The sequence below is a fragment of the Meles meles genome, chromosome 1 (genome assembly GCF_922984935.1).
Source record: "Meles meles chromosome 1, mMelMel3.1 paternal haplotype, whole genome shotgun sequence".
NCBI classification, from domain to species: Eukaryota; Metazoa; Chordata; class Mammalia; order Carnivora; family Mustelidae; genus Meles; species Meles meles.
This window is the reverse complement of record NC_060066.1, coordinates 193,222,988-193,248,699: the sequence shown is the minus strand read 5'-3', so window position 1 is coordinate 193,248,699 and position 25,712 is coordinate 193,222,988. Positions and strand designations below refer to the sequence as shown.

Below are 25,712 nucleotides of genomic sequence, written 5' to 3'. Positions count from 1 at the left end.
CTCCCTTCCCGCCCACTCTCAGGGCCCATTCTCGGCTCTCAGGCAGACTCACCTGTCTGACAGGCCAGATCCACATCCTTTTCAAAGTCTGACTATAGGCAGAGAGGAACAGAGCAGATGGGCAGGGAGAGGATCCATGTATCAGGGTGGGAGGAGGGGGCTCGCCCCTCCCCAGCCACCCAGAGGGACCGCCCTTGGCACACTGCCTGACAGAGCCCAGAGGGGCCCCAGACAGGGTCTTCTCCAGCCTCACCCAACAGGTGGGAAAACTGAGAGGGTTAAAGACCAGCCCGATGCCACCAAGCTGTCAGTGACCGGGCCTGACTCAAACCTGGTCTCTGTCCCGTCCCTGTCTCTCTTGCCGGGGCAGGAGGACTGGCGCAGGGGAGCATGCTCAGAACCCACCCACAGCCTGCTTCGGCCTCCTCGCTCACCAGGATCTGCAGCTGCCCATTCTTACAGGAATCCGGGGAGTCCTCACTTTCATCCGCCCGGCACACGCCCATCTGGCACTTCACCACGTCCTGGACCTGGGGGCAGCGGGCAGCCGCTGGGCTTCATGCCACCGCAGGCCCCCTGGCCACAGCTGGCTGTGCCTCCCACCCCAGGCACCCAGGTGGGTGTGGAAGAAAAGAAGTGCATCCAGTGCAGGGGAAGGTCAGAGGGAAGAAGGAGTCCCAGAGGCCCAAAGGCCAAGGTCAAGACCTCCCCAGGCCACCGGCTTCCGCACCCAGCTAGGAGCGCCCCCTTCCAAAACCTTGCGGCTTGGCTCCGCCCCGTCCCCCACAGGTGAGGTGGATGGGAAGGGGCGGGGAGAAGCCCAGCCCCACCTCCCGGCGCAGGAAGCAGTGCACCGCAGTGATGACGAAACCCTGCGCGGAGTTGAAGACCGCGAACAGAGCCTGGAAGAGGACGGAGCGCCGGTCTGTCATGGCCAAGACGGCCGACATCCAGGTGAGCGCCAGCAGCGGCAGCACCACGCAGGAGCTCCAGAGCGAGGCCCTGAGAACGGCAGCAGAGGGCCCATCAGAGTGACCGTCCGGGGACGGGGTTGCTGAGTCCAGGCCCGCGCTCGGCCTGGGGCCCGTAAGATGCCCAAGACTGGTAGAGAGCCAAACTCCAAGACCTCAGCCATGTCCCCAAGCAGACAGAGGCCAGGAGCCCACAGCAGAGAGACAGAGACCAGAGACAGAGCGGAGAAGGGCTGCAGCGGGGGCCAGAGCGCGGCGGAGGAGAGTTGGGAGGGGTCGACAGGGCGGGGCTCAGCCAGAGCCAGGGCCAGCGTCTGGCACGGAGACGGAGCAAGTGGACAGAGCTGGATGGGAGAGAAGACCGGGAGGGAGGCAGATGCAGATGCTGTTGACTTTCAGCCCCAATCTGCGTGGAATCACAGGCCTGGGATGCACCCCCAGAGATTCCAGGAGAGGCGGGAGGGGGCCGGACACGGAGAGACAGCAGACGCAGGAGGGAGAGAGCATGAGACAGGCTGACGCAGAGATCCAGCAGTCAGAGAGCACGGAGGATGTGAGCGCACACATCTTTGGGGATGGGCCCAGGCCCGGGGCAGCAGAGCCTCTTCCCCCTCAAGGAGGCTGTGCCTGGCTCCAGGGTGGGGTTGGGGGGGGGTGTCGCTCAGAGCCCTGGACAGAAAGTGCATAGCTGGGGCTGGCCGGAAAAGCTGGGGTCATGACCAAATCCACACATCCCCCACCACCCTCCTTGAGCAGGGACGGCCAAGGAAAGAGGCAGACGCGCCCTGGCATCCTGGCCCCAGAGCCAGCCCACCCTCACCAGCTAGGGCCCATGTGGGCACAGGGCCAGCTTGCCCTACTGGGCCAGGTGCCACGCCCAGCCTACTCTGCCTCGTGGACACCCCAGCAGGAGAGTCAGGCAGGGGTGGGAACAGCCCCGGACAAGGCAGAGAGATGGGCAGGGGGCCAAGACCTGTCCTAGGAAGAGAAGCTGGGGGCTATTCAGCCTGGCAGGGGGCGGGCACAGTGGTCTCCACAGCCCCCGGGGGCGCAGCCAAGACTCAGAAAGGGCCTAATCACAGTCATAAGAGCTACCATTGATTAACCACCCATCCTCTGCCAGGCCCTACACTGAACAATTTACATACATTAGTTCACACTGTGATCAAAACAACGCCAGTAAACAGGCATGGGGATTATTATCCCAATTTACAGATGAGGAAACTGGAGTGTGCCCAACTGGGAGAGAGAAACAGAGCTGGAATGCAGACCCCGCCTGGCCGCCTCCAAAGCCCAGACTTTTAACTGCTAGTTCTAGAGACTGGGTCAGGGAGGCAGACGGAAGCCCGAGGGAGAGGGAGCTTTCTACCACGCACAGCTTCCCAGAGATGGTGCCAGCTGCTTCCAGAAGCTGTGAGCTTCCCTGACCCAGGAGGTGTGCAAGATAAAGCTGGACCCCCACTGGTCAGGGAGGCTCCGATGGATTTCTGGCCCTGGGTAGGAGGAGGTTGGGCCCAAGGCCCCTGTGGATTCATTCATTCACTTATTCTGCTCTTAAGTGACTCTGATTTTAGGATTCTCCGCCTCCGGGGGTTATGTTGTGAAATAGTTCTCCGTCTGTTAGAGTCTCTGTCCCCCCAATTGATTGTGAGATTCAATGCCTCTAAAATTCTAAACCTCAGATTCTGTGACAAATGATAAGACTATGATTCACTCATTCTAACATTCTTAGCTTCTGATTGTCTTATTCTAAGATTCTATCATTCTAAGGTTCTATGAGCTCAAGAATTCTAAGAGCCTAAGATTCTGAAAGCCTCTGTAGGTTGGGGGGGTGTAAGGAGGGCTCTGCAGCTGTGCCTGGATAAAACATAAGCTGGGAGTGGGGGCAGGGGTGGGAGCAAGGGGTGGGCACAGGAACCCAGCATTTTCCAAGAGGCACAGACATTCACTCCCCGTTGCCCTTTGCTGCATCAGTGCCAAGCCCTTGAGAGTGTGTGGCAGTTGGCAGGGCAGGGCAAGCTTTTCAGGGCACTGGGCTGATATCCCTCCTCCCCCCAACCATGGGCACTGCCCCCCATTACTTTTGCCCCCGCCCGCCCCCACCCCCTCCCCCCCGGGGGGCACAACTAACATGGCGTTCCTGGCCGAGGCTGAGCTGAGCAGGGGGCTGGGGACCGCTCCACACGCTGAGCAGGGGAGGAGCAGGCTGGCCCAGGGGCACCGCTCCGACCTCGGGGGCGGCACAGACACGGGAGGGGGGGGGAGACACATGGGAAGCGGGAGGAGACGGGGCAGCATGAGCCCCAAGTGGGGTGGGAGGGGGAGGGCAGACGAGAGAGAAAGAGGTGGGTTAGGGTGGGCGAGGGGATGCAGTGGAGCACTCCAGGTGCCCACCTTGCCTGCACCCTTGATGCACCAAGGTCAGGGAGCCCCGGCTGCATCGGCAAGCCCTGAGTCTCCGAGAGGCCCGGCCTGCCCTCCCTGCACCGTTTCCCACAAGGCCAAGTCGCAGCCCCCTTACCCGGCCCTCTGCTTCTTGGACTTGTCGGAGATGCCATCACGTGCCATGAGTTTGTTGAAGACGATGATCCCAATGAGCATATTCACCTGGGGGCCCAGTGAGGGGTGGGGGGAGAGACGGGATCACCAGGTGCCCTCCTGGTAGGGAAACCCCCAGGTGGGAGCTGGAGTGCAGGGAGAAGGTAGAGCCCCTATGGCCACACCCTTCCCAGGATGCTAACGGGGCACATACCAGGACAATGACAGCTGCAGGGCCCACAAAGGCATAGAGCAGGCCGCCCTCCAGGGAGAGCCAGCAGCTGGGGTGGAGGGAAAAGAGGGGGCATCAGACACACCACCACTCAGTGCCCCCGGGCTGTCGGTGGGGCAGAGCCTCCAGCTGGGTGACAGTGAGCCTTGGGCTCCTGCTGAGCCTGTTTCCTCTCTAACAAAGACCCAGCCCTGAGCCCACCATGGGTATCGAACGGTGGTCTGATCCCTGAGCTAAACAGTTCTTAGCGATTATCCCCAATCCCAGCACATCCTTCCAGTCAGGGATACAGAGGCTCAGAGGCGAGATTTTGCCCCAAGCACAGCAGGCAGGGGCTAGGACCGCGGCCTGAGTATACCCCACGCCCCGTGTGATGCGCAAACAGGTCCACTCATCGCCCTGCTGCCCACCGCAGGAGGCCCACGTACTAGCTGGAGGTACCGTATCCTTTGGTGCGGGTAAAGCCGACAGACACAGCCACCACCAGGGCCGGCAGACCTGGAGAAGCAGGGGAGGGTCACAGTGAGATGGCTGCGGGTTCTCGGCGTCCTCTCAGCCTCCCAGCCCCAACACAGCTGACCCTGGGCCCAGAGAGCGGGGCCAGGGCTAAAGCTGACCCCGTCCCGTTGCTCCTGCCCCCAAGGCCCAGCGACAGAGTCCGGCACAGGCCCTGCTCACCCCAGCCCAGGCAGAGGAAGCGCTTGCGAACGAGGCGGGTACGCATCCGTCCGATGACAGCCAGGTAGGACTGCCAGGCCTCCGTGAGCACCCAGCAGAAGGAGGAGAGGAAGAAGAAGTGCAAGAAGGCGGCAGTCATGGTGCAGACACCCTGCAGGGAGATGGGAGGGAGGGAGTGGCCCTGAGCAACCACCAGGGTGGGAGGTGCCGGGACTTCCCACATCCACCGCTGGGGGCTGCCATGGCCGCCCACCCGAGCTCCACCCCGCCCCCCCACAGAGCCCTGTCAGGCACCCCCACCTCTCTGCACCCACACACAGCACGACACGGGCTCGGTGACATGCACACAGCACTCGACATCCAGGAGGCGGGCGGGCAGGCCACCCACACGCAGACAGGGCTGGCAGGGAGGGGACAGATAGGAGCCGCTGCCACGTCACGGCCAGACGGGCTCGCGCCTGGTGCTTCACAGAGCCCGCCGAGGGGGCAGAGGGGACAGCCAGGCAAGGTCACCCACAGGCAGGTGGCACGAAAAGCCCTGCTCGGGCTCCCGCAGACCCAAGGTGGCCCAAAGCATGAGCACGGGAGCTCAGCTCACAGATGTGCTCCCAGAGGCACACGGACAGTCACCCCTCGGGTACACACCCCTCTCCAATGGCCTCATGTGCACTCAGACACACTTCTTCCCGCTCAGTCCCTCCCCCAGCACAGGGCTCGGGTGTTCACAAACAGCTGCCGTGCGCTGTCCCCAGCAAGCGCTCTCTGCCCTCAGCCCTTTCACTCCTCCCCCACCCTGGCACCCGTGACCTGCACCTGCCTTGCTCAGCACCCGGGACTGGCCCACGAGGATCAGGATGTTGGAAGCCAGGATGGACAGGCAGAAGTTCAACAAGATGATGGAGCGCTCGGATTTTATGAACCTGAGAGGGCACGGCAGGCAGGGGCAGAGCGCCCAAGTGGGGCTGGCTGGCCACCGCCTCACCCCGCCTCACCCTGCCCAGCGTCCCACCTACCTCCACCTCCACCTCTACCTCCACCTACCTCCAGAAGGCGGCGTAGATGGCAAGGAGGGTGAGCAGCGCCATGCAGGACACGGCGCAGCCGATCACGAGGGGGACCGAGGGGGAGCCTGCCAGCTCCAGGGTCTAGGGAGGATAAGTAGGTGGTCCATGAGGGCACAGGGCTGGGCAGCTGCAGGGGGGCCCGCCCCCACCCCCTCCCCCACCCTGACTGGCAACAACAGGCACCTACACCTTCACCCACACTCACACACGGGATGGAACTCCCCGCCGCATCTACGTGTGCATGGACAGACACAGTCACACACGTGGACGTGCATTTAGGCTCAGTCACCCACAACTCTACTACACACAACCAGACATGTACGTGTGTGTACACGCATGCAGCTGGCCCCAGGCACATGTCGTCCCTGTGAGCACCCTCCCAGCAGCACGGACTCATGTGTGCAGTCCCCCAGGTGCACCTGCTCGGACCTGCGTGCGGGATCACCCAGGTCCCCGCCGACAACGCCACATATGGCTCCTGGCAACCCGGGAGCATCCCCTGCCACCCACCCAGCCCAGGCACCTCCCTCCTGCTCACCAGGTCCTTGGGCGGCTGGGCCAGCACAGCGAAGGTGGACAGGTGCAGACACTGGCAGCGAGTGTGGGCTGCTTGTGTCTCCAGCGTCTGGCAGCTCTCGGTGTCCCAGTCCCCTGAGCTGGCATCTCTGGAGTCAGGGGAGAGGTGGAGTGATACCCAGCCCAATTCTAAGACCCCACCCCCGGAGCTAGAGGAAATCCAGGATGAGGCCAGTGGCTGGGAGCCCCAGGATGAGCCCTGGATCCCTACAGCTGAGGACAGCCCCAGAGAACTCTCTTGCCTTCCAGGTGAGACAGCCCCCCGACAGAGAGGTGCTAGAGCGGCACCCCCCACCCCGACAGAGCCCCCACCCAACTCACGCTCTGGAGTAGTCCCAGCTGGCGCAGTGGGGATCCGTGGTGCCCTGGGGAGCAGAAGTCACGAGTGCAGCAAGGGGCGAGGAGCTCCCCCCAGACTACTACCCATCCTGCCACAGCAGACCCCTCACAGGCCAAAGGTTCAGCCTGCTATCAGGGCTTTGGCTGCCTGCAATGGGGTAACCCCGAGGTTACTGTCTGGACCCCCACTCACGTTGATGATGTAGGAGAGCTCCACTGTGATTAGGGGCTCAGCTGGTGGCTGGGTGGGTGGCCGCACGGTCACTGTCATCACCCTGGATGTGACGGCCAGTGGGGGTCTGGGGACAGGTACTGAGGTCAGCTCGTGCCAGCGGGACCCAGACCCAGGCAAGAACCCCAAAGGCGCTCTCCATCAGGGGTAGGGGCCACCAGGGAGCCATGGCCCAGGAAAGGCCCAGAGTTCAGTGGGGCCCGGGACTTCATATGAGCTCTAGAGCTCAGTCCAACAGCCCCAGTCCCCATAAAGCCTCTGGGAGCCCCTGTGTCCCTAGCCAGGCAACAGTGACCAAGGTTCAGGAGGCTGCGGAGGGAGCTTCCCATGGCCAGCACAGGCTCAGTCCTCCTTCTCTCACCTGGGTGGCCCCATCCACCCTTCCCTGGGGACTCACCTTGGGGGAGGCAGGATGAGGCCGAGCGTGCGGTAGAGCACAGCACCGATCACAAAGTAGGAGGACGACTCCTCAGGGTCTGCCGGCAGGAGGCGCTGGTGGGAGTGGCCGGGGCCAGGGGGCACGGTTCCTGGGCCCCTCCCCCTACCAGGGCTGCCCGCTGGGCCAGAGGCAGCTGGCTTCCCCGGGGAAGAGAGGCTGAGCACCTCCTTGGGTAGGAAAAGGCGGTCCTCCGAGTGCCGCACCCAGTCTTTCATGCCCCTGCGGCCGCGCATGGGGAATGTGATGTCACTGGACACGGCCGAGACCGGTTCACGCTGAATGCTGATCACTGCGACCGGCACCAGAGACGGAGGGACAGAGGCGGCCGGGAGAGTCACAGGAGAAGAAACAGAAAGGGGAGAGACAGATGCCAGGAAGGCAGACGCAGACACGGAGGTTGGTACAACCACGCGGGTGGGGGGCACACGCACAGAGAAACAACCAGGTCGGGGGAGGGAGGAGGGGAGAAAAGACAGGGACAGAGATACAAAGAAGGGGTTAAATGAAGGAAAGAGAGGACCCAGAGAGACAGAAAAGTAGCAAGAGCCCCGCAGAAACCATCCCTCCCCCACAGCGGCCTGGGTTCTGCCTTCTCCAGCCCCGGTTCCCTAGCCTGCCTCCTGGTACCCAGGTTGTCTGTGACAATCAGAGAGCTCTGGAAGGCCTTGAGGGCATCGCCCACCAGGTGAATGAAGTCCTCCACGACACGCAGCAGGTGCACAGAGCCAGGGGATACCTGGAGACAGACAATATATAAGGATCCCAGGCAAGGGTAGGTCCTGGCGGTGGCAGGGGGAGCCTGCAAGCCCCACCCCTCACCTGCTGAGCGTCATCCCACTTCTCCTTGTTCTCTGCGTCCACCATGAAGCTCACCACCTGGAAGAAGCGCTGGGGGCAAAACCCGCAAGAGTCAGGAGGTCCCAGCCCCAGGGATGGTGGCTTCCCCCGCCACCCCAAACACAGACTCTGCCATGGGGTCCCAACCCCCCACTTCAGTCTAGGGTGCCCTCCTTCCTTCTGGTGGGGCAGGGTGGCACCTGCACGTCATCAGCCGAGGGCACATAGGTGGCCCTCTTGAAGGTGTCCGTGACGTTCCGGAGAATGTCCACGGAGAAGAGGAGGTCCCCGCTGTAGTAAGTGCGCCGGGCCAGCAGCTCCTGCAGGCTGCGCACCACCTGTGACATGCCCTCGCCTGCCAGCATGCGCTGCCCCTTGGCCAGGTGCTCCCGAAGCTGCGGGGGACAGGCGGGCTGCTGTCACCACGGGGTCAGGAGCTGGGACCGGCCACGGGCCCATCCCACTCAGGTCCACCCACTGCTTGCATCCAAGAGGGAGAGAGAGGGGGAAAAGGTCAGAGAGAGCTGCTCAAAGGGGCTCATAGGAGACAGAGTCCAAGAAAAAGACCTAAAGATACTTGAAAAAGACAGAAATAGAAACAGCTAGAAAAGGGAGGTGCTCAGATGTGCACAGAAAAGATGACAAGCATGGCACAGGGACGAGGCGCCTCCCCATCCCAGAGGGGTCAGGCATGCTCCGAAGCGTAACGCACCCTCACTCTCACTCTCTCTCTCTCAAACACAAGCTCTGAGTGCAAACACACAGGCACCAAATACAGTCAGACACGCACGACACAGAGGCCACATTTGCTACCGACATTCTTACCCCCCAGCAGGCCCTCCTGGGCTGGGCACTGGGGACACAAAAATAAATCCAACTTTGTGCCTGCCTTTAAGGAGCCCTCAGTCTAAGGGGACACAGACACTTCGATGAACGTTCATGACACCTCATGACCACGAGGCTCGGGGGGCCAGAGGAGCACAGAAGGAGCCGCCAGGAACAAGGGAAGACACTTGATGGTTGGGCCTTGAGATGTGAGTAGGAGTGTGCTGGGCAAGGAGGGGCACAGCCAGGCAGAGGTACAGCCAGATAGCGTATGTCTGCCAAGGCACATGGGCCAGAGCAGGAGGCAAGCTCCCCCCACCCCCCGCCCGAGCCTGGGACAGATCCTGTGCCTCCCCAGCCCCATAGGGCACACTCACAGACAGGTACAGGTAGCGGTACTCGTGGGAGATGCAGCGGGCGAAGCTGGGCAGACCCCAGTATGCCACACCCTGGGCACTGAGGAGACAGCGGCGGCTGGCAGACCCTGCGGGGGGGATAGGACGGGGCACGGGGTTGGGCGTGGGGTCTGGACTCCTACCCACTTCACTCCACACCTGAGCACGCAGGCTCAAACGGGCAGGGGGTGGGAGCAGCAAAAGGGGGTGAGCAGGAAGGGCAGGGATGGGGGCTTCGGGGAGAGCCAGTGCAGCCCTCACCTGAGGCGTTGGGGGGGCACTTGTTGTAAATGATCTCGCCAGCAGCTGCCTTCTTCCATGTCATCAGCATCACATACTCGTCCCTGCACATCTCGTGGAAGGCTGTGGGGGCAGTGTCGGGGCTCAGCCAGGCCCACAGGCTTGCCCCTCAGCCTCCCGGGGGGCCTGTGACCAATACCTGGACACCTCTTCTCGCTGCAAGGCTTCACCTCCTCTCCGGTGCCCTCGCAGGGGTAGCCCTGCGCACCCGAGGCCTGGCACATGCGAAAGCGGCGCTGCCAGCCCGTGTCGCACGTCTTGGAGCACAGGCTCCATGCATTCCACGGCCCCCACTTGCCATCCGTGGCTGCGGGAGGAGGGGGGGCGTGAGTGGCCCCAGTCGCCCCCCGGAGGCGGGGCTGCCACCTGCCCCCAGCCCTGGCAGTGAGCACTCACCCGGGCATTCGAGGTTGCTGCACTCGCGGGTGTCCGTGAGTGCCCCTGTACACGTGGCCCAGGCTGGGCCTGCCACACTGCACTTCCGGCTGCGCTGCTGGGTCCCGTTGGCACAGGAGGTGGAGCATGGGCCCCAGGGACCCCATTCTAGCCACTGGCCTTCCACTGCATGGGGAGACACAAGCAGGGGTGGCCGTTGAGCAAGGGGCATGGGGAACAGTGGGGGCAGGGAGGAGGCAGAGCCTGCTAGGCATTCCGATTTGAACCAGGCCAGACCCACGGGAGAGGGGTGGATGCAGGGGGGCTGCAGTGGGTAGGTGGTGCCTGGGCCTGGGCCTGCCTGCCTGTCACCAGCTCCAGGAACACAGGATCCCTCCGCACTCTGCACCGAGGTGGCACCTGCCCTCTCCTGGTTAGGGAAATGGGCCCCAGGGATGCCTCTGGATCTCTGCCCACTCTTAAGCTCAGATATGTGTCGCCTCACAGCCAGGCTGGCCATGAGCACCAAAGGGTGATGAACCACAAGGGTATCCCAGGACTTAGGGAAAGGGGCAGTCTTCTTTCCATGGGGTTGCAGTGTGCCAACTCCAAGTCTGGGCCGGGCCACATCACCTCCCACGCTGGCCAGTACACTTCACCAGTCTCCCCATGCTTGGTTCAGGTTCATGGGGCCCCGGGGGCAGGGCATTGGACCTGACTGCCTCCCCTGGGTCTCCCGACCCCCACCCGGCTGGGCAGCGCCCGCCTGGCAGCCCACGGGCGCTACTGACCCGGGCAGGCAGCCATACTGCAGAGCTTAGTCTGCAGCTCGGGACCCTCGCAGGCCTTGCCGCCGTGCTGGGGGGGCACGCAGGTCCGCATCCGGCTCCGGGACCCCCGCCCGCAGCTGCGGGAGCACAGGCTCCAGGAGCCCCACTCCTCCCACACGCCGTGCACTGCAAGGAAGCACGTGGCCGGTGGCTGGGCCGCACCTCGGCCCCGCCCACTGCCCATCCGCCCACTGCCCATCCGCCCACCAATCAGGAGCTCTGGCAGCTCTGCGACAGCTCCTCATTGGCTCTACAAGGGGCCCCAGGACTCCACCCTTGGTGGGGGGAGTCAAAGACACAGGCTTCTAGTCCCAACTCACACAGGAGACCTCCTGCGGACACTGGGACAAAGGAGACTAGGACTGACCCAGGAGGGGAGCGGGGGCTCCTCCTCTCCTGGGGGCACAGGAGAGCCCAGGAAAAGTCTCCATATCTGCCCCAGCCTATCCCACCCTAACCCTCCCCATCCCCAGACCCAAAGCAAGAATCCAACATGACAGGCCTGGGGCAAGAGTAGTGCCCCTCCCGATCCCAAGCGCATGGACACACAAAGAGACACAAACCTCTACACGGACACTGACACAGAGAGCTCACACTCTGGAACACAGCTTGGCCCCAGCCTTCCGCAAGCTCTTGCCACACCCCGGGTGCCAAGACCCCTTCCCAGATAGCCCTATTCTAAATCCCTGGCCAGGAGCTGGTCATGGCCTAGGCACCGCTGCGCTCCCTCGGGGAACAAGGAACAGGACTGGCGGAAGCGGTCCCCCACCTCCCCCTGGCGGACCACCTGTCCCAGGCAGGCACATGCAACATTCTCAGTACTCCATGCTGGACTGAGGAGGCTCCCTGGGGACTGGGATGGGGAGTCAGAGGAGGGAGGGGATGGTCAGGCAAGGTTTCATTTAGGAAAAAAAAGGAAGAAGTGGCATTTGTCTTAGATCTTAAAGGGCAGGCTGAAATGTAACAGCCAAGGTGAGGGTAGGATGAGAATAAGCCAATGCTGGGAGACCAGAGAGTGCAAGAGGCACTGGTATGGCCAGAGCACAGGGAGCACAGAGGGCAATGGGGGTAAAAAGATGAGCCTTGATTACCGGGACACAGGAGAGTGTGGGGCCCAGAACCGAACTCACCGGTGTGGGCCCTGGTCTGATTCACCTGTGTCCCCAGTGCCCTGTGTAGGGCTGGGCACGGTATGGGGGACAATCAAGTTTGCTGAATTAAAAAAGGAGGCGACCCACCATCTTTGGCAGATAAATCTGCCCGAGCCCCAGGCCGGACCTACCCCTGCAGGCCGAGCGGGTGGGAGGACGGGCATACCTGGGCAGGTGGCCGAATTGTTGCAGGGCCGGGTCTCCCGCAGGGGCCCGCTGCACAGGGTCCCATAGGGGGAGGACACGCAGGAGCGGGTCCGCACCTGCAGACCCTGCCCACACGTCAGAGAACACACGCTCCACGGGGACCACTCCTCGGCCGCCGGGTCGCCTACGAGAGAGGGACAGCGTCGGCGGCAGGGGGCACCTCCCAAGCACTCAGCCTCCTAGGGATCCTCCTGCCCTGACCCCAGGGGACAGGCTCGTAAGGAGGCCGCCCAGCCTTGCCCACAGGCCTCACGTGGCAGAGATGTGACTGAGCTCTAGGACACAGACACAGACGGGCACACGCCAAGCACACATGCCACCAGACGCCACACCATCGGGCCCCCGCCGCAGAGGGAGGGAGGCGGGCCCGAGTTACCTGTCTGCGCCATGTATAGCCCAGGCTCATCTGCAGACCTTGGCCACTGGGTTTTCACCTTGGGTTCCTCTTCCGGCTCCTCACCTGGAACACGGAGAGGGTGGCAGGGGCTCAGCAAAGGGAGCTCTGTCCTGCCGGAGAGGCACAGAGAGGGCGGCCTGGCTAGCCCTCAGCCCGAGGGTCTGGCACCAACAACAGGCGATGCAAGTCACGACCCCTGCCCCACACCACCACTGAACAGACAAGGCAACTCAGGAGGCCATGCGGGACTCGCCCACAGCCTTACAACCGTCTTCTCCTCCTCTCGCCTCAGCTGGACTGAGGGAGACCAGAAAGGAGTGGCTGCTCACATCATCAGGCTTCTGGGCCATGTGCTACCCACACCTAGCTCCCCCAATCCTCCTCCGGGACGCAGGGACCACCGTCTCTGTTTAAAGATGAGGACACTGAGGACCAGAGAAGGGACGTGACTTGTCTAAGAGCACACAGCTGCGTGAACCTGAGGCCCTGCTTCCCCCCTGGAGTCCTCAGGCTGACAAACAGACCACCGCCACCCCCACCCTCCCCCCACCCCCCACCGACACCAGTCGCTGGGACATGATTCAGACCAAGCCAGGGGCTGAGTGTTAGGCCTGGATTCTGCACCCATGCGGCCCTGGACTGGGACCCGGAGGCCCAAGTCAGAATGCTGCTCTGCCGAGACCCCAGGGCCTCAAGCAGGTGCCTACAACCCCATAGACCCTCCTCCCCACTTCCCCTGCGGTTGGGAGAACAGCAGGTGCTCTTGGAGGCCACTGCCAACTCGGCCCCAGCCTCACCAGGCTCTCAGCTGACCACCCTGATTTATGTGTCTGGTCTAGGCCTTGGAAGCACCACCAGTGCCGGAGGAGGGGCTGGGAGCTCCCATTCTCCAAAGCAGGCCCCTCCTGCTCAGACATGAGCTCATCCAGGCCCTCTCCCACAGGCTAGGCAGCGCGGATGGGGACTGACACAAAACACAGAGGGGCAAGACCCAGCCCATGTAGAGGCTACTGAGCAGGGAGGAGCAGCATTTGGGATAAGACTCAGCCCAGGCTGTCACTGGACTAGGAGGTACTGCTGGCCCCCAGCCCCGGACCCTCTTCTATATCCCAAAGCCAGGTCAGCACCAAGAAGTCCCGGTGTCTGAAGGAACCCAGGAGGGCTATGCTCTTCCTGCCCCCTGCTGCCCAGTCCAGACTCTGCGTCTGAGAGAAAGCTCTATCCGACCAGGCAGGAAGAGGGCCATCTTGAGCAAACCCACTGGGCAGGGGGCCTTGAAGTGCCACTCAGCCCAGCTTCTGGTCTCATCAGCTCCGAGGTCCCTACCTCCACTTCAGCCACGAGTCCCAGAACTCAATCTACACCTTCCCCAAAACTTCTCCACCAGCTCAGAAACCTGGGCCCCCAGGACAACTCTGGAGTCAGACAATCCTGGATCCCAACTGTGGTACGGCCCTGACATGCTGTGTGACCTTGGGCAAGTGTCTTTGCCTCTCTGACTGTTTTCACCTCTGTAGAACAGTCCTCGGAATACCGCCTCCCTTGAAGGCTGACTTGAGGACTCCCTGAGAAGGGGCCATGAAGCCTTTAGCACCCTGCTTGGCATGGGGTGAGCACTCCAGAAGGCAGGACCCATCTGGCTTATTTTTACCATCTCCCCCTCCCCTCACGACCTGCCTCTCTTCTGCACCCTCACTTGCCACCCTTCCGGCCCCCCGGCCTCCTCCCTTCAAACAGCATCTGCGACTCCTCCCGGCCTCACTTTGGGCCCCCAGCGGGACCACAGAGAGGGTGCCCGTGCCATGCTTGCGCACTCCCAAATTCCCTCACCCAGCCCTTCCACCACACCCGCTCAGCCAGTCCCCAGCCTGGGAGCCTTGTGACAAGCCGCCTTCTCCACGCCCACCCCCAGGCTGCTGAAGAAATCCACAGCTGTGCCAACTGGCACCAGGACAGATTCAGGGCTGCATATCCGCTGGGGCGCCTGGGGCTTCTCAGCAGCACTCCCCAGCTCCCTGCCTTCCCCTTTTCCCACCTTAGCTGTGCCAGACCTTGACCTCTCTCCTTGGGCTCCTCTCTGCCCCCTTGCTCTCTGCAAGGAGCTCCTTCACAGAGAAAGCAGGCGCTGTGACCTAGGAACCCCCCTCCCAACCCTGGGCCCTGACTTCTGGTCTTACCCCTCCAACTCCCAAATTCCCTGCAGTCCCTCTTACAAAGGCCAGCCCCCCACCCTGGCCTGGCCCAGTATTCCCTGCTCCTACCCCATCCCACCCACTGTCCAGGAGGGCTTCATCTATGACCCTGTGGCTCAGCATCTGGTCAGTGCGGGCTTCCCACAGCAGCTCCAAAATGGACCTCCATTCTGGGAGAGCCCTACTTCAACCCTCCTTCCGCCCCTAGCCACTGTCCCCAACCCCAGCCCTCCTCCCCATCAGTAAGTGTTCCACAGCTGGCACTCTGTTTTCTCACCTGCCACTCACATGCTGGCACAAATGTCACCTCGCCTGGTAATCCACCGCAGTCTGGCTTCTGACCACATCTTTATGCTGAAACTGTTCCTGACAAAGTCATCAGCGCCCTCCTTATTGCTCAGTCCTATGGCCGCTGGCTTCTTCCCACTTGACCCCATGGGGCCCCATTGACTCTTCCTGCCTGGGAACACTCCCCTCCTCCCTGACTCTCCTGGTTCTCTCCTACCTATCCGGCCTCTGTCCCAGTCTCCCTGACTGCTCTGTCTTCCTGCTGCTTCCCACACCGGGCAGCCGCGCTTCGTCGGGTTCCCGCTGCACCCCCCAGGTTTGACTTAGCCCCTCTGGCTGCTCTCGGGGCACCCCTGCAGCACCCCCACACTGGGCTTCGCTCCCCTGTTGCCTCCTGCCTCCTGAACAGGTCTCCTGAGGAGGGGTCCTCCAATTCGGCCCATCCAGAATCGGACCACCGTTTCCTCTTAAATATCTACCTGCTGGCTTCCCACCTTTTCCACCTCGAAAGCTGCTACCTAAGGTCCAAAACCCAGCTCACGCGGCTTCTCATTTGTGAAGCCTTCCTTGTCCCCCACTCCCTGGGCAGCGTCAGCTGTCCCCTCCACTGTGGGCCCTGTCCCCATGGAGGATTTCACCTTCGAACCGTCCGAACCTCCCCATGCCCATGGACCCCTTTGAAGGAAGGTCGTGGAAGCTGTCTCCCGGAGCACAGTGCACACTGGCCCTGGAGCAGGCCCAGAGGCATACCAGTGAACACCAATGAACGCGCCACTCCCAGCTTCTCCCCCCAACCCCACAGGGGTCGCTGGAAATGGTCCCTTGTGAGCCTTGAGTATCAGCCGCACCCAGCAGTCCTCCGCCTAGACCAGCCTCCATCCTGACACCTGTGTCCTAGTAAATACTGCAGACGCTGCCCGCCCTATCACCAATCCAGCTGAGAATCCCCTCATTCAGCTCCTGCTTTGGTGTCTAGACCATCCCTGTGGGGCCAGCAAACCCGGACACGATGAGAAAACTGTCTGATCCGCTTGCCGTGGACCCCCTCCACTGCCCAGGGTCTCCATGGCCTCTACAAACCGGGCACCAACCCTTTGCTGGCCAGCCCCAAGAAAGAACCAGAGGAGACGGTGGTGGTTTCTAGAATGCACCCGATTTGAAAATCAGAACATGTCCCAGGCCCAGCTCTTGAGTCCCTCTTGTGGCCTCTTGCACTGGACCAGAGAAGGGAGGGGAGCCCAAGGCCACGGGGCCTACGTGGACTGCCCTCCCTTCCATCCCCACCCCACTTCCCTCCGAAAGGAAGCCAGCAATTCATGTCCCCACAGGTGAGAGGCAGTTCTACCGGAAGGGAAGGAACACAGGTTAAGACCAGAGAAGTCACCACCGAAACCGTGTTTACTCAGCCCATACCGTGGGCAGGCCCAGCCCGCTCGGGGCCCACCACTGGGGAAGTCTAAGAGGCCGCTGAGCTAACAGCACAAGAAGGGGTCCAGGAGGAGGTGTGAGTGCCCCCCGGAACTCCCAAGTGTCTCATCCATGGAGCAGCACGAGCTTGGAGGATCCGGGGCTCAGATGTTCACAGTCCTTCAATCTGTGGGCTTTGTCAACCAGGAGCCCGCACTGGGCTGGAGGGACCTACTGTCCAGAACCCACGTCCCTGCTCAATCCCTGATGGGCTCTTAACTGTTGTGTTTGGTTCTGAATGAGGCAACATTTACTGCACAACCCCTCCCTGCCAGTCACCATGCACCCGTGGACCCTCGCCTCATCTCATCCTCACGAGCGTGGGTTTTCCCATGTTACTGACCGGGACCGCGGTTCTGAGGTCACATGGCACAGAAAGCCTGAGTGCTATTCGAACCCAGGCCCGCCTGACTCCTCCGGAGGCCACGCTCTTTCTTCCTAACCACGCTGGCTCTAACACAATGCAGTCCAACTGGGACCTCCTCAGAGACTCCCTTAATTTCCATGGGACCTCGAGTCACTTCCGCCCACCTGCTTGCTCCCCAAAGCCCCTCACACTTGCTACTGTGATCCAGTCTTCACGCCACCTTCTAATTGTTCCTTTGCACATCCACTCCCCACCCTCGAGCCTGATTCTCTTCTGTAGCCTCCAAAGTGATCCTCTGGGAGCCCAGCTCAAACCATCCCCACCGCTAAGGAATCTTCTGTGGTTCCATACTGCTGCCAGCGTAAACCTCGGGGCACGGCACGTGTTGGCCCCTGCTGACCTGCCCGGTCCTGTTTTCCTCTCCCCACCAGGCAGCCACGCACGCTGCAAGGTCATGTGGGCCAGTGTGAAGGACATAGCTTTAAGAGCCAGACAGACAGATGCAGATTTGATTCCCAAATTCACCCCAGAGGCTTGCTGTGTGCCCTTGGGCAAGTTGCCTCACGTCTCTGAGCTTAAACATCTTCAGCTGAAAATAGAAATGATACATCCTATCACAGTTCAGAATTAAAAGAAACAAGAAATATGGACTGCCTGGGTGGCTCAGTGGGTTAAAGCCTCTGTCTTAGGCTCAGATCATGATCCCAGGGTCCTGGAATCGAGCCCTGCATTGGGCTCTCTGCTCAGCAGGGAGCCTGCTTTCCCCCGGCTCCCCGCCTGCCTCTCTGCCTTTTTGTGATTTCTGTCAAAAAATAAATAAAATCTTAAAAAAAGAGAGAGAGAGACGGACTGCCTGAATACAATAAGAGCTACGTGGAAAGGGAGCACCACCTCCTTCCTGTCATCCACATGCTTTCTCTCTGTGATTGCTGTTTCCTCCCCTTGGGATGCCTCTCCTCCACCTCAATCTGCCAAAATCTTCTACATGTTAAATGCTGCCTCCTCCAGGAAGCCTTCCTAGGTTGACTACACAGGAGTTTGGCTACCCTGGTCCCTTCTGTGGCTGAGACCCTAGATTGGTGTCCCCTGCAGCTGTGAGTATCCTGGACTTGTCCCTCTTGGGAGCACTACAGGAGGGTCTCAATCTCCCTCGCTCCTCTCGCATTGAGGGCCTAGCTCTGAGCCGCTAGACAGAAGACAGGCGTTCGGGAAACACAGGCCAGATATCCCTGAATGTTCCCCCAGCCCAGTGATACAGGAGCCGCTCTTGTTTCCCCCCTGGTGCTGGCAGGCAGGGTGGGTGCAGGCTCTCTGCCATATGAGCAGGACCGCAGACACCTGCTCCCCCCATGCTCTGCAGACCCTGCCCCCAAACCCCACACAGTGCAGCCCCCTCAGCCTCCTTTGTCATGAATGTGTTAAAAATAACCACGATAATCATCACTTCCACGGGGAGAGCAGTGCGATTTACAAAGCGGTCCTCCCTCCCAGGGCTCTCTACATTCTCCCCGAGGCTGGCCCCGGGGCCCTGAGTAGGCACCAACAGATCCCCTTGAAACGGGGCTCTGTCATGTCCCTCCATGGCTTCCCACCACCAGCAATGCCTCCCAGCCCCGCAGGGAGGTTGCACTGGGAGATGGCTTTGAGAGCCCCAAGCTCTTCCTCTGCAGTCCATTGCAACTGGGTATCCCCATGAGAGCAGATGCCCAGCCACAATGCCAGCTCCCCACCGATGACTCCCTCCCCCGAGCTGCGGGCCTGTCTGCCCAGCCTCTCACCAGAGCGAGCTGGGGCACTGCCACCTCCCCCACGTTGGCCAGGCGGCTCCTGAAGAGCAGGGACCACATCTGACTCATCCGGCCTCATCTGTCCTCCTGGCCTCCCCCATGACACCCAACTTCTTGCTGCCTTACCGCCCTCAGCCAGTGGGGGCAGGGTCCTAGGGTCTGGGGATGGCAGTCAGAGCCTGGTCCCCATCTCCCATCTCCAAGGCTACTGCCCAGTAGCGCCAGTCTACTAGGCCCCCTGGACCCCCATGCCCACCCCTCCACGTTCTTGCATGGGCTGCTTCCTCCTGCAGAGCTGCCCCAAAGCATGCAGTAGGAAATGACTTGGGGTAGCTCGCAAATGTTTGTTCCATTAAACAATGCTGGATTGTGGACTGAGGCAGTTCCCCCTTCCGGGTCTCTTTTGATTAGGGTGACTTCCTACCAATCTGCCTGGGGTGTTGTATTTTGTGCCTGCCCTGATGCCAGGAAAAGGACCCCTTCCCCTACTTTAAAACCTCAGAAATGTCCCAGTTAAATGATAAATTACAGGGTTGCTTTACTTTTAATCCTTCCAAATGCACACAAGATAAAAGTCCCCACCACGTGCTCATTTCTCTTTCTAACAAATCGAGAGGAGAGACAAGCAGCTAGTTAGAATTTACTACCGTCGCTTTGTTTTCACTACGGTTGTCTCTTCCGTTATCTTCTCCTTCAAATAAGTGATACTCCCTTTCTGTTTATGATGTGAAATTTCTTCCTAATACATACGACTTTAAAAGTGATTCAATTAAAAAAAAATTTCACGGGCTAGTGGATTCCTATTCACTCCTCAAAACCCAACTCCAAATCACCTTCTCTAGACTGCCTTCCCCCCCGCCTTTGTGGTTGACTCCCTCACTCTTCCTCCTCCCTTGACCTCTGGTCCATGTACATCACACCTACTGAACGAAATTAGGACACCAAGTGACGATTTCTAGGGATTTACCGCGTGTGAGGCACTGGGCTAAGTAAGCAATGACCCATAGTCTCTTGCTTCATCTTCACTGTTACTCTGTGAATAGGCTCTACTAGCCCCATTTTACAGGTGGTAAAGTGAAGGTGAAGAAACTGGACCATAGTCATGCAGCTAGTCAGTGGTGGCGTTGGGAACTGAACCGGGGTGGGGAGGGGTGCCGGGGGGGGGGGCGGCGGGGCTGGGCAACTTTGGCCTGTGATCGCTGTCCCCTAGTGGTGGCTCTCCCCCATCAGAGGGCAGGTGTGTCTGGCTCATCTGAGATCTCATCCACTCAGAGCCGCCCCGAGGCCTGGCACACACTCTGATAAAGACATGAAGATGTGCGTGTTGGACAGGCTGGGACTCGGTCCCTGCTGAGATGTCTCAGGAATCTGCCCCCCCCGCCACCATCCTGCACACAGAGCTCTAGCAGCATGGGTCGAGGCTGGAAGGACCTTCTCTAGGTCTCCCTGCCCTCCCGCTCCCGCCCTGAGAGAGGCCCGGTCTCCCCAGTGTCTGAGCCCCCAAACAAGCAGTGAAGGCTGCGTTTCCTGCCACCAGAAGAGGCTGGCCAAAAGAGGACAGCAGGACGTGAGCACCAAGAGGAGAAAGACCAATCGAGGACTGGGTTGGGCAGGTAGAAGTAGTTTCCCAGAGGAAAAGGGGCTTGAGCAGCTTTGGGAAGAATGGGGAAGATTAACCGAGGGCAAAGGGCATTCTAGGAAACAGCCCAAGCACAGGTGAGGAGTCCAGCAAGCAGGGGCTCGGGGGCCAGTGAGGAGCCCCGGTCGAGGGCAGGATAGAATCAGAGGGAAGGCGGGGGCGGAGGGGTCTGGGGTGGGGCCGGAATGCCAGATTCAAGAGTCTAGGATGCGACAGGGAGTCTGGGGGTTGGATCAGGGAAGTGATGCGCAGAGGACGAGAGGTCCTGAGGCCCCCAGGGGCAGCCTCTTGTCCAAGTCACCCTGAAGCAATGGCAGAGTGGGGATGTGAACTTTTGCTGCAGGAATGGAGCCGGGATGATGGGGAGGTGGGTGAGTGGTAAGCAGCCAAGGATGGCACAGTGGCTCTGGGGAGGGCAGAGTGTGTGAGAGAGGAGGGGGAGGGCTGCCAGAGCGAAAGACACCTCCCGGTATCACTCCACACAGCCCTCCCCACTGGCCTGTGCCTCATCAGGTCAGGAGGGTCTGTGGGCAGGAACTGCAAGGTGGCAGCTCTCTCTTCCACCCCCCAACCCCGCCCCCGATTCCTGCCCCGGCCTTAGCCGGCATCCGCTGAGCTCCTTCCTGCCTGCCTTCCCTTTCTTCCTCTCTCCCCACTTAACAGATTGCGGCAGCAAGATGGCACAAATTTATGGCTCAACTCACCAAAAATAACAAGAGATCTATCAAAGGCAGTTTGCGTGAAATTAACAGGCGCCTGTACCCTCTTGTCAAGTGCACTCAGCTCTGAGGCGGGCCCAGGCACTCAGCTCCGGCGCTGTCCAGCAGCGCCCCAGCCCCACTCTACTTGGCCTTGCCATGCATTCCACTCAGGGTCTCCTAGGGAAGGGGAGCACCTCTCCCCTGCTGCAGTACCTGGCAGAGGGGCCAGGCCAAGGGTCTTACTCTCCCTGCTCACCACCATCCCCACCAATCTTGTCCTCAATCTGGCAGTTCCACGGGAGAGCTCGTTCTCCCCGGGCTGGTACGTGTGTCCAGCTGGCCCGGCCGGGCAGGGGTGGTGCTGCCACCAGGCCAGAGTGCCCTGAGCCCTGATGATGTCCTGCCCCTCTGACGCCCCCTGCCACATGGAACGAACTAAGCCATATGTCCATTGTCTCTTGCCCCAAAGAGATTGAGCAGAAGGGAGGAGATGGCAGAGAGGGAAAGTCTCCTGCCTGCCTGCCAGGGGAGAGGAAGGAAGTCTGGGCAGCAGTGTCCTGTGCCAGCCCACTTAGGAAGACAGACGCCACTTCAGCCCTGGCAACTCCCCCCAAGGGCCCTCCCTGCAGGCAACCCCAAGGAGCATCCTGAAAACAGGCCAAGCAGGACAAGGAGCATGAGCCGAGGTCAGGCGTGGAACAGCTGGGAGCCTCAGGCTCCCTGCTCAGAGATGATACCAGGCCTCGTGCCCAGGGACAGGAAGCATCCAATCTCCATGTATCCCCAGTCCCAGAGGCCCCTGCAGAGGCTGTGATGATGAGGGCAACCATGGTGGCCTTCCCATAAGCAGCCCTCTCTGACCCCCAAAGACACCCCAACTATCAACCAACTCCTGCTTCCGGCTTCCACCAAGCCCAGCTGGCTGCTCCTGGCTCTGTGCTCCACATGGCAGCCTGCCCAGATGCTGCTCGCCCATGAGGGGAGAGCCTTGCTCCATCCACTCGGACCACTGGGCCAAAGGACCACAGGGAAATCCAGACAAAAGAGCCTGCCCTCTGCTGAGCATGATGGGGGAGGCCCCCACAGAGACCTAGGCAGTGACAGCCAGGCAGGAAGAGCCATAAACCTCCTGATATACGCCTGGCACTCTCCGCCGATGTTCGACAAAGAAGCGAAATTCAATTTCTTCCTGCAGGCACTAAATCCCAGGCTGGCCTCCAGGGCCCGTAACCTGCCCACGGCCTGGCTGTCACTCGGACAGCTTCATCGACCAATGTTAAAGGCCAAGCTGGTCAGGGGGAGAGGCCAGAGCAAGGCCACTGGGCACTTGCCATGGATAAGCATGGTGCCAGATGTCTCCTGGGGGAGGCTGAGGAGCCCCCCCCACCGCATTGGGAGAGGCTACAGTCATGATAACTAGCCCCTCTAATAGAGAGATATCTCCCCATTTTACAGATGAAGAAACTGATGCCAAAAAATGGGATCCTCTGAAGGGAACAGTCAAAGGCGGTGCCCAACTCCAGGGCTCTAGCCTCCAAAGTAGAGGCGGGGACAGGTCATACTCCAACATTCCTAGTGGCCCTCACACAAGACCCCTTGCCTCCCTGTAAATACTCTCGGGCAGACCTAGATGCTTCTTCTGACTTCCTGCCCTGCATGACATCCTCATACTGGTAGGCCAGGACCTGTTACCCTAAATGGGGAAACCAAGGCCTGGAGAGGGAGGGAACTCCCTCTTAGTACCAGAGCTGGGGACCGGATCCCAGATCTGCCTTCCTCCCAACCACTCCCTGCCAGGCCCCCTGGCCAGTCTCGGGACACGGGATCCAGCTGAGGGGCTGGGGGGCCTTGAAGCTGCAGGAAGGAGGGTCGGCTGAAGGTGGCTGTGGCGAGGGAGCTGCGGTGGGGGCAAGAGCCGCCAGGACTCGAGGGCTCGCAGAGCTTTTGCCCAGTCAGCAGGAAGCTCTAGCAGCTGGCAGCCTCGGTCCCAGAAGACATGGGCCCAGAGGGGGAGATAGGGGATGCTGGGAACTGAGCCAGTCCGGCCCTCCAAGGCAGCCTCGAAGCCCGGGCCTCTTCACCCAGGCACATTCTTCTGCACCTCGCTCTGCCCTGACCCTGGGGCCACTGCCAAAAATCACTGACCCGTGTGGACCGGAACACATCCTTGCTCCCTGCTGACTCTTCAGCCTCCAGGCAAACTTGTCAACTTGCAGTGCCAGAGCCTGCCACGCTCACTCCCAGCTTGGGGCCTTTGTTCGCACGGCTCCCTCTGCCTGGAATGCCCTCACCGCTTCTTTGGCTTGGCTGGCTTCCACTCGTCCTTCAGATCTCTGCTCTGTATCACTTCCTTCAGGAAGCCTTCCTTGATTGCCCAGTGTGGAGAGTCCTCTCCCCGGGTTCAACACACCGCACTGGCCGATCTCTGCCCCTCATTCACCCTGCCCAGACTGCAACCTCTTCGAGAGTGACGTCTAACCCAAATTCATTTCAGGGACGCCAACATTGGGACAAGGCTGGACAAAGAGGGGACGTGGGTGAAGGACCACACGAATGGCCTCGGGGATCTGTCCAGACAGGCACCAGAGGGCCCCCTGGGCCGCCTTGACACACCCACCCCACCGGGGCCCTGCTCAGACTCACCATATCTCATCTCGGTGGTAAACAGGTCATTGCTGCTCCCTGAATGCAAATCGGCCTCAGCGGGTGGGGCCGGGCCCCCGGGCACCAGGGCATTGGACAGAGTGTGGGCAGCAGGAGGGCCTGGAGGCGTGGTGGTGGAGGCGGGAGCGCCCCCCGCCTCCCCGGGGCAGCTGCAGCCCGGCTGGGCGAAGCCACAGGCCCGGCCGGCCGCGCGGCTGCACTCCTCACTCCAGCGGCAGAGGACGCCACAGGTGAACTGGCTGGAGTTGTTGTTGTTGATGAGCAAAACCTCCACGAAGCGGAAGGCCAGGGCGGCGGGCGCTAGCAGGCGTGGGGCCTCCGAGGGCTCTGCTGACAGGCACAGCTGCACAAAGTTCTTGTCGAAGTGCAAGAAGGTGAAGGGGCCCGAGCCGCCGCACAGCTCCAGCCCCGCTGCTGCCTCCTCTTCCTCCTCTGGCCGCCCCGCCTCCGCCTCTGCCTCGGCCTCGGCCTCAGCCCCGGCCCCTGCCGCCTCCTCCGGGCTAGGCCGCAGACAGGTGAAGTTGACCAGATAGTGGTCCAGGGGCAGCAGACGGGGGGCGAAGTGAGCACACACCTGCTCCTGGCGGTTGAAGCGCAGGTAGAGGGAGTACTTGGTGGGGTCGGGGTTCTCCAGGGTCCAGGAGCAGCCCGAGGCGATGGTGGGGAAGAGGTCCTGCAGTGAGAAGGCCCCGTAGAGCACGCCCGAGGCCAGGGCAGAGCAGGCGCTGGGGGCAGGGTCGAAGGCGGCGGCCAGGCGCAGGGACAGAATCACAGATAGTAAGAGGGGACAGGCTGGGGTCATCCTATGTCCCTTGCCCTGTGGAGAGAGACGGTGGTCAGCGGTCCCAGGCACGGCCAGCATGAGCTCTCAGTCTCCTGTGGTTTGCTGCGGGGAAGGGGCCTCACGGGGACGACTCTGAAGTCACCCATGTCCACCTGTGTGGTCTTAGATGGGGGAACTCCACTGCGTGGAGCCTCGGTCACCTTACCTGTAAAATGAAAGCATGTGGGAGAGTGCCTGACTCTGGCAGCCCTTAGGAAAACACATCAGTGGTTGTCTCTGTGATTGTCTCTGCTGTCTCTGTCACCCTGTGATTCCTCGGTCAGTCCCACCAGCCACGGGCAGCTGGCCTGACTCTTGGATCTAGCCCCCTCCCCGCCACCCAACCGGAATTCTCCAGAACCCTTGCTCTCAGTCGCAGAGTATCGTGATCAGCTGTGAGGCGTGTCACGCGTAATCCAGTAGCAATCGTCAAAGGAGCAATGTTTGACAACAATTTGCTTTTTTATAAATCAGAGCAATTCAAGGTTATTCCCGGAACAATGTCATTCTCACTTGCTTTACTGAGTGCGTGGGGAAAGGGGAGGAGTTACTGGCGAGCCAGGGGCTGCGGACAACCTGAGCCACACCCATGGAGGGGATGATCTCAAGGATGAATGTCATGAGTATCTGTAGGGTGGGTTTCCTAATGGAAACAACGGGGGGAGGCATCTGCAAAATGGGTGCACTCTTCCCCTTACCCTTTCTTCCCTTCCTGCCATGGGGTTATCGTCCCAGGCCTGGCTCAGGGCCCGCTACTCCCAGTGAGACCACCAAGCCATCCCCCAGCTCGAAGCTCCTGCAGCCCTTGCCTGCGAGTCCCTAGCCCGGGTCATCACCTCTATCCCCTGCTGTCTCCCCAAGACTAGGTCATTCATCTCAAGGAGTCTTCAATCTCCTAGGAGTGAAGACAAGAGTTCACCGATTTCTCCGTCTTGGCCAAGTGCTGCACTGAGCTGAATGGCCAGCAGGTGTGAATATACTCCTGGTGTGGGCAGGCAACCAGGACCTAGGCCACACCCTGACAGATACGCAGGGTGGTCAGGCCCAAGTGGACAAAAGCTGGTGGGCAGGGCACCTGCAGGTACCCTCCCACCCACCAGGCCAGGCCAGAGCCACTGCCCACAGCCTGCCCAGCCTCTACCCTAGCTGTCCAGAAAACAGAACCTGGCACCTAGGCTGGCTCAGTCCTGCTTCCAGCCCTGCCCCCGAGGTGATCCACGCTGCCTCCCTCCTCCGTGCCAGCAGCATAGCTCACAGCACTGGATGGGCCCCTAGAGCCTGGTTGCTCCACATTAGAGGAGAAAAGATGAGGCTCCAAAAGGGGCAGCGACCTGCTCAAGATCACACAAGAGAGATCCAGCTGGGACTGGAAGCCCGGACCTGAAGCCCCCGGCCTGC

At 60.9% G+C, this 25,712-nt stretch overlaps 1 protein-coding gene across 8 annotated transcripts in view; it reads right to left on the bottom strand.

The window, feature by feature from the left end:
* Positions 1-25,712, bottom strand: part of ADGRB2 (adhesion G protein-coupled receptor B2) — a 36,407-nt gene that overhangs the window by 5,035 nt on the left and 5,660 nt on the right. For 2 of the 8 annotated variants that reach the window (XM_046021677.1, XM_046021676.1), the window contains exons 2-26: positions 23,471-24,308; positions 12,366-12,449; positions 11,949-12,113; positions 10,593-10,757; positions 9,823-9,987; positions 9,566-9,733; positions 9,388-9,489; positions 9,109-9,215; positions 8,107-8,301; positions 7,889-7,957; positions 7,697-7,805; positions 7,028-7,358; positions 6,592-6,697; positions 6,381-6,424; positions 6,022-6,148; positions 5,461-5,564; positions 5,237-5,339; positions 4,420-4,570; positions 4,170-4,239; positions 3,724-3,790; positions 3,493-3,578; positions 3,103-3,201; positions 831-1,002; positions 435-530; positions 53-92 (exon numbers count right to left, since the gene is read on the bottom strand). In XM_046021677.1, the coding sequence (XP_045877633.1) occupies positions 53-92; positions 435-530; positions 831-1,002; positions 3,103-3,201; positions 3,493-3,578; positions 3,724-3,790; positions 4,170-4,239; positions 4,420-4,570; positions 5,237-5,339; positions 5,461-5,564; positions 6,022-6,148; positions 6,381-6,424; positions 6,592-6,697; positions 7,028-7,358; positions 7,697-7,805; positions 7,889-7,957; positions 8,107-8,301; positions 9,109-9,215; positions 9,388-9,489; positions 9,566-9,733; positions 9,823-9,987; positions 10,593-10,757; positions 11,949-12,113; positions 12,366-12,449; positions 23,471-24,293 (3,748 nt within the window). In that variant the 5' untranslated portion in view covers positions 24,294-24,308. The remainder of the gene's footprint in view (positions 1-52; positions 93-434; positions 531-830; positions 1,003-3,102; positions 3,202-3,492; positions 3,579-3,723; positions 3,791-4,169; positions 4,240-4,419; positions 4,571-5,236; positions 5,340-5,460; positions 5,565-6,021; positions 6,149-6,380; positions 6,425-6,591; positions 6,698-7,027; positions 7,359-7,696; positions 7,806-7,888; positions 7,958-8,106; positions 8,302-9,108; positions 9,216-9,387; positions 9,490-9,565; positions 9,734-9,822; positions 9,988-10,592; positions 10,758-11,948; positions 12,114-12,365; positions 12,450-23,470; positions 24,309-25,712) is intronic. The other 6 variants (XM_046021684.1, XM_046021678.1, XM_046021700.1 and 3 more) reach the window with 5 other exon arrangements.